The 7,940-nt window shown below is 40.5% G+C and overlaps 1 protein-coding gene across 1 annotated transcript in view; it reads left to right on the top strand.

Annotated features, from left to right (window-relative positions):
* The window catches only part of GNAI3 (G protein subunit alpha i3), a 39,659-nt gene that overhangs the window by 18,365 nt on the left and 13,354 nt on the right, over positions 1-7,940 (top strand). Inside the window, exons 2-3 of the mRNA XM_077765593.1 lie at positions 2,337-2,379; positions 2,492-2,633. Of these exons, the coding sequence (XP_077621719.1) occupies positions 2,337-2,379; positions 2,492-2,633 (185 nt within the window). The remainder of the gene's footprint in view (positions 1-2,336; positions 2,380-2,491; positions 2,634-7,940) is intronic.

A 7,940-nucleotide genomic window follows, 5' to 3' on the forward strand; every position in this document is an offset into this window, starting at 1 on the left:
GTCACAGACTGAAACAGGCTCCAGGCTCTGAGCTGGCAGTCAGCACAGAGCCCGACACAGGGCCTGAACCCACGAACCGCGAGATCATGACCTAAGCGAAAGTCGGACGCTTAACCGACTAAGCCACCCAGGCGCCCCTATTTATTTTTCAAAAATTCAGCTTTACTAATATTTGGTATACATGTTGATACTGGCACCCACATTCCATCTGTATATTAGTTACATGTGACCTACCATTAGTTACATGTGCCCTGAGCAGCTGGGTGAGTGCTGGTATTGACTAAGATGAGAACAGGGTGGAGTAGAGTTTGTTTGGGGGTAAGGGTAAAAAACAGGAACTCAGTTTGGGGCATTGTAAGTTTGAAATGCCTATTCAAAATGTAATGAGATTTATCAGGTAGGTGGTTTAGATGTATGACTCTGGAACCAAGGTTAGAGGTATAAATTTGGAAATCATTATCATAGAAGCAGTATCCAACAACTGGAGCCAAATTGTGTCAATACAGATTTCAGCTTTGCTACTTACTGGCTTCAATTGTTGACAAGTTAACTTGGCATCTCTCTGCTTCATTCACCTCATCTATAAAAAATAAGTGTCTGCCTTACTGGGTTATTGTGAGGATTAAATGAATTAATAAAAGCAAAGTGCTTAGAGCAGCGCCCTGCACGCTGTACACACTAGATATTAACTATTACTGTCAGTTTACAAATGGTGTTTAAGACCAGGGGATTAGATGAGATGACCTAAAGAATGAATGTAAGTAGAGAAAAAGGCCCAAGGAAGGAGTGCTGAAACGATACAACTTTCGAATCCAGAGACCTGAGGCAGAAGACTGAGGAGTGGGGTAGTGGTCAAACCAGGAGGGTATAGGGTCTGGAAGCCTGCCTAGTGAAGAAACTATTTCAAGGGGAGAAGTCGTCATTGGACAAATTCTGCTCAAGAGGTTGAGTAAGATGAGGACCTAGAATTGACCATTGGGTTTGTTAAAATGGAAGCTGTTAGAGACCATGAGAAGGGGTTTCAGTAGAGTGGTGGATATGAGCATCTGGTTGGGGTGGCTTAAGGAGAGAATTGGAGGACATGAGTATAGACAACTCAGGAAGAGAGTAAATGGAGTAGTAGTTAGAGGAATATATGCAGAGTCAAGGAAAGGCTGGTGTGGGGGTGTGTGTTGATTTAAAATGGAAGATAGTACTGATGAGAGTGTCCCCGTGGGAAGAGAAAACTTCTCATGTGCGTAACATGGGATAATTGCAGTAGCCAAGATGTCAGTAGGTAAAATCAGGTGGTTTAGGGCATTAGCAGAGACCATTCATCCACTGATGAAGGTGAATATTAGTAGGGGTACAGATGGATTGGTGGATTTGGTTATGAGCTAGTTTCTTGAGTGCTTTACTTTTTCCAAGAAAAGAGAGGAAAGATGATTAGCAGAGAGTCAGAAGTAGGAAGGAGTTGTAAGGTATAAGGTTTGAGAGAGACAAGAGGTGGTATGATATAGGCATCTTGGAAGGGGGGAGAATTAATTGACTAGGGAAATCCAGGTGAAATATCAAATTCAGAGGACTCATCTGACTTTGGTGATCATTAAAGTGATTCCAGCTGGCAGACGAGGGAAATGTGGTTTTGAGAGTATATACAGTGAAAAAAGTGGTGACAACTCCTCTGCTTCTATTTTGAAGTCTAGTCACAAGGCTGAGAGGATTGCTCTTGGAACATTCCTCAGATCCATGCGTGTTGACAGCGGAATTAATAAAAGCGATAGACCAAAAACGAATCATTTCATGTTTACCTGTGTTCATTTTCTATATCATGATGTTTCCCTTAGAGGATGAGTTCCTAGAGGTGTTTATGTTGCCATATCTCCTTGAGCATGCCTGCTTTACACAAATGATATCAAGTAGGTCCTGAGATTATCAGTGAATTATATTTGGTTGCTGAGTTATGCTAAGAAAGTAAAAAACTCTAAAAGGAAAGTTTAGTAGGGTTTTTTTTTAATGTTTATTTTGAGAGAGAGAGAGAGACAGAGCACAAATGGGGGAGAGGGGGAGACACAGAATCTGAAGCAGGCTCTAGGCTCCAAGCTGTTAGCTCTAATAGAGCCTGACATGGGGTTCAAACCCAGAAGCCAGGAGATCATGACCTGAGTGGAAGTTGGATGCTTAACTGACTGAGCCACCCAGGCACCCCAGTTTAGTAGTTTTTCTTGATAGAAAGCCTCACCTGAGTTTTCTCTAGGACCTGTGGTTTCCATTAGTCTAGAATTATCACTCATGTTGATTTCATACTTTGTGTTCAATTACAGTTGAATTTAAAGTCTGGTTTTCTTTTCTTTCAGGTGCTGGAGAATCTGGTAAAAGCACAATCGTGAAACAGATGAAGTAAGTTGGAACATGGCCTTTTGTAAAACTACACTTCGTAATAATGTATGGAAGTCTGTAGTATCTTTTTATTTTATGTCTGTGTTAATGATCTGTGGTTTTCTTTTTAAAGAATCATTCATGAGGATGGCTATTCAGAGGAAGAATGTAAACAATATAAAGTAGTCGTCTACAGCAATACCATACAGTCCATCATTGCAATCATAAGAGCCATGGGACGGCTAAAGATTGACTTTGGGGAAGCTGCCAGAGCAGTAAGTGTTTCTCGTTTCCTCTTCACTTGCTCCTTTTGAGTAGGTGCAGTTAGGCAAAATTCGCTTCATGTTTTAGGGAAATGAATTTAAGCAGCAAGATTAGATGTAGCAAAGTGATATGTGCTCTTTCGAGAAGTATTAGCAACCTGCTTTCAGAGATCGTAGATTACCACCACAAGGAAGAGTTAAGAAAATACGATTCTGTGGATATACTGAATAGGTTTCTGTGATAACTCTCTTATTCATTTGCTTCTTTTATAGCACTGTTTACTTTTAATTTATAGTAGTAAATGCTAGTAAATTGAAATAATCTAAAAGAGGTACCTCTGCCTTCTGAGGGATAGAGATAAAAGACAAAATCAGTCTCCCAAAATAAACTTGATAGGGACATAAACACGAAGTCAAAATTTTAGGGGCAATTTTTAGGTATTCAGTAGTACTATATCCCTGTGCTACATCGTACTACAGCCTGTAGAATTGGATTATACGAGGTCCTAGGATAATAATTGCACATGTCAGATATTGAAAAATTATGTTGATTAATTATAATACTTAGTGTACCATGTAATTCTTGTTAGTTAGGATGTTTGATGCAGTAAGGAAAGGGCCAAAATGAAAGTAGGAGATCTTTTATATCTCCAGCTATAGTCTAAGAGAAAGCTTGTAATGTATAGAATGATTTCCTAGACCTAAGGGACTCATCGACTTTGTTCAGAGTGTCATTCTTAGGCGCTGTGGACAATAAAAGGAGGCTCTGCCTGGAAAGATGAAGCCCGTGTGTCTGTGAAGTAGCTTAAGAACGCTTACCTGCTCTCAGCTTATCAATAAGTTCTTAATCCAAATTAATATTCAGTAAATAAGTGGGGAAATCATTGATGGGAAAAATTGCAAAAGGATGGTTATAATAGGGTGGTATTTGACTAGGAATCTTAGAAATGGAATAAGGGAAGAGGAGCCAGGGAAAAGGTTGTTAAATGATTGGAGAGAAGAGTAGCAAAAGAGGGGATGAGGAAATCATGTGAGGCATGACTTTTATGTTCTTGTGAGAAGGTGCCATATCACAAAAATTAAAGCCTTTATTTCTCTAAACCTCTGAGAGGGAGAGCATGATAGCAAATGCAAGAGTACATGAAGCATTTTTGTCTTAACATCTTTTCATCCCTTCTCTACCTCCTGCTTTTCTTTCCTTTTCCTTTCTTTCCTCTTCCCCCCAGCTCTCTCCGGTGTTCTTTTTTTATTCCCCCCTTTTCTCATTTTCCTGTCACCCAGCTCTATGTCTCTGTTGTGTTTGCTGTATCTGGTGACTGGTCAATACTACTGTATTTAGTCCCTTCCCTTTCTTTGTTGGCTTTTACTCCGTCTCAGTTATTTACTTCCTCTCTTCATTTCTTCCTTTATCTATCACCATTTGTCCTTTATATCTCTTAGTCATCCTTCCTCCTTTCTTTTCTTCCCATTATCAAATGAGTTGTTATTAATGTTTGGGTCCTCACACTTCTTTGTCACCAGATACAGTTGACATTTTCTGTCTTGGTCCTGTTGTGCTGCTGTAACAAAATACCACAGACTAGTAGCTTAAAAACAGCAGACATTTATCGCACACACTTCTGGAGGCTGGAGGTCTGAGATCAGAGTGGCAGCGAGGTTGGGTGAGGGCCCTCCTCAGTTGCAGACTTTTCACTGTGTCCTCACATCGTAGAAGGAGAAGGGAGCTCTTTGGCATCCCTTTAATAAGGACACTGATCCTGTTCGTGGGGCCTCCACCCTCTTGATCAAACAAAGTATCTCCCAAAGGCCCCAACTCCTAATTCTATGACATTGGGCATTAAGAAATTTTGGAGGGACACAGATATTCAGACCATAGTTTAAATGACTTCCTTTCATTTCTTTCCTTTGTCAGATCTGTGTCATTAATCTTTGGGTCCTAACACTCCTGTGTCACCAGATGTAGTCGACATCTTCATTCCTGTTAGGCCTTCTGAGTCACCTAGCTTTCCAGCATCCACCCATCTTAATGTACAGCCCTACCTGATTTTTTGAATTTTCTCTTTTTTCCTCCATATGTAAGGGTTTATATTTATAATTCCTCACTTATCGTTGTCCATTTCTTATGGTTGGTTAGAGAGTGAATGGACAAGAATAGAGCTGGATGACGGGTCGGTTGCTTTCGTATCTGTTTAAGGGTGGAGATAGGAAGTTCATTGTAAAGAGAGGCCTCCTTTTTAAACAATTTTTTTTAAATTTTTATTTAAAAAAATTTTTTTAAGATAGAAAGCATGAGTTAGGGAGGGGCAGAGAGAGGCGGAGACAGGAACCAGAGTGGGCTACGCACTGACAGCAGAGAACCTGATGCTGGGCTCAAACTCATGAGCTGTGAGATCATGACCTGAACCGAAGTTGGACGCCCAGCCGACTAAGCCACCCAGGCGCCCCAGGAGAGGTCTCCTTAAAGGCCTGTAAAGAGGGTTTGTTGTGGGGAAGCCAGAGTAGGTCAGTAGAAGAGATTAAGTGGTAAGGAAAAAGTGTTTCCTTTTAAAGCAGTGTTTACAGTCAGGACAGCAAAAATATGTAGCTATAGCTCTCTTTCTCTCTCTCTCTTTTAATAAAGTTTCTAAAGTTAGAATTGTGGTATTTTAAAAAAGTAATGCTTATTGATGGTTTTGAATACCTGCATGAGTATAGTTCAAGTTTCAGAATAGATTATAAAGTCTTCACATGTTAAATAAAGCACCATACTATATATATGTAGAAGGACATGCTCAGTATTGTGTATGTTTGCTAATCTGTGTACTTTTTCAGATTTCCTCAGTCATTTGTTCCTTTATTAAAATTTTTTTCTAAGTTTATTTATTTTGAGAAAGAGCACAAGCAGGGGAGGGACAGGGAGAGAGAGAGAGAGAGAGAGAAGGGGAGAGAATCCCAAGCAGGCTCGTGGGGCTTGAAGTCATGAACCATGAGACCATGACCTGAGTGGAAATCAAGAGTCGGACGCTTAACTGACTGAGCCACCCAGGCGCCCCAAAGATAAAAATTTTAAATAAAGGAGGTACCTTTATTTATCTGATAGCACAGAGCCTGCTTGGGATTCTCTTTCTCCCTCTCTCTCTGCCCCTCCCCTGCTCTTTCACTCTCCCTCTCTCAAAAATAAATCAATAAACCAAAAAAAAAAAAAGTTTTTATGTTTGAAAAGAGAAGAGAGGAACATACAATGCTAGGTGAAGCTTCTTAGGGTTGGGCCTAAACAGTTACTCGAGAGAATGCAGGAAAGCATATTATAAAGGAGGACTATTACTTGGCGAAAGGTTTTAAGGCTGAAGACCCTGAATTTGGCATGCTTAGTTTTGTTTTGTTTTGTTTTGTTTTGCATAGTGGGTGCATGAGTTTTGGGAACACAGAGAGGTCTTAGTAGTTCATGGCTGTGATTTCACCTGTGTTCTGAAATGCTTTTTGCTTGCCAGTTTATTTTCATAATGACTACTTACAATACAATTGTATGTACAATTGATGACTCCTTTTATTTTTTTCTTTACCCAGTATATGTGTTTTTTAGTATCTGCATTTTAATAGTTATTTGGAAGTCTCCTGAGGAATATAAATGTGAGATTTGATGTGGGGAGAGCATCCCATGACACCTGGGTTTGTTTATTTATTTAAGATTTTATTTTTTTTCTTAAGTAATCTCTACACCCAATGTGGGGCTTGAACTCACAACTCCGAGATCAAGAATTGCATGGTCTACTGATGGAGCCAGCCAGGCACTCCACAAGTTCTTTTTTTTAATATATTTTTTTTAAAGATTGAGACCTGGGTTTATTTTTAAACTTGTGACAAGTAAGCGTGGGTAGAATAAAGCAAAAACAATCAGAGCTCTTACATCCCTTTTCTGTCCTATCTACAGTTCACATGTTTTAGGTTTAAAAACTGTAACTACTTATAAAGCTCTATCTTTGACTCATGAGTTTTGATCAAATCTCTTTGTAACTTTCTTTTCCTCTTGCTTTTTTTTTTTCTCTTTCTCTTATTTAGAGGATTATTATTCCTTGGGGAATCTAGCAACTGAGTTTTTTTCTGAGGGATTTATTTCCCCCACTGGGGTGCCAGACTTCGTATATATCTTAATTTCCTCTTCTTCCTGTTCTTCTGTCTGAGTTGAAGGGGGAAGAAGAGAACACTTTTTCCTCAAACGCAGTGAATGTTTTACTTGCTCTGATACGTTTAGACTTTATCTCTTACATGCTAGTTTATTCATTTCTATTTTTATTCTAGGCTTCCTTTAACAGAATGGGACTATGTTCTATGTGCTCATCTCACAGACCAGTTTTTTCTGTCAAAAATCACGAGTAACCAGGGTGATTTGTAGGGCAGTCAGAACAGATCTTTTCAGGGCATGGTGGTATATGGTAGGGGGACTGAAATAATTCCTCAGCTTAGCTCTGTACTTTTTTTTTTTTTTTTTAATATTTTTATTTATTTCTAGGGGAGAGAGAGAGAGCGTGAGCAGGGGAGGGTCAGAGAGAGAGGGAGACACAGACTCTGAAATAGGCTTCAGGCTCTGAGCTGGCAGTCAGCACAGAGCCCGACGCGGGGCTCGAACCCACAAACCGCGAGATCATGACCTAAGCGAAAGTCAGACGCTTAACCGACTAAGCCACCCAGGTGCCCCAACTTAGCTCTGTACTTCTAACTGTAATGGAGTAAAGAGGGGGAATGACTTCATTGTAAATTCTCTCAGACTGCCCTGCCTGGAAAGTTCTCTTTATTTAAAAAAAAAAAAAATAATGTTTTTTTTTTAAATTTATTTCTGAGAGAGAGAGAGACAGGGTGAGCAGGGGGGCTTAGAGAGAGAGGGAGGAGACACAGAATCTGAAGCAGGCTCTTGGCTCTGAGCCTGCTATCAGCACAGAGCCCGACGCGGGGCTCGAACCCACGAACCATGAGATCATGACCTGAGTCGAAGTCGGACACTTAACTGACTGAGCCACCCAGGTGCCCCTGGAAAGGTCTCTTACATACTTCTCTTAAAATAATGTAACATACTGTGTGTGTGTGTGTGTGTGTGTGTGTGTGTGTGTTAATGTTTATTTTTGAGAGTAAGCAAGCTGGTAAGGGGCAGACAGAGGGAGAGAGAGGGTCCGAAGAGGGCTCTGTGCTGACAGCCGAGAGCCTGATGTGGGGCTTGAACTTACAGATCATGCGATCATGACTTGAGCTGAAGTCAGATGCTTAACCGCTGAGCCACCCAGGCAGGTGTGTGTGTGTGTGTGTGTGTGTGTGTGTGTGTGTGTGTGTGTGTGTGTGTGTGTGTGT

This window comes from Crocuta crocuta, unplaced genomic scaffold (genome assembly GCF_008692635.1).
Source record: "Crocuta crocuta isolate KB4526 unplaced genomic scaffold, BGI_CrCroc_1.0 scaffold274, whole genome shotgun sequence".
NCBI classification, from domain to species: Eukaryota; Metazoa; Chordata; class Mammalia; order Carnivora; family Hyaenidae; genus Crocuta; species Crocuta crocuta.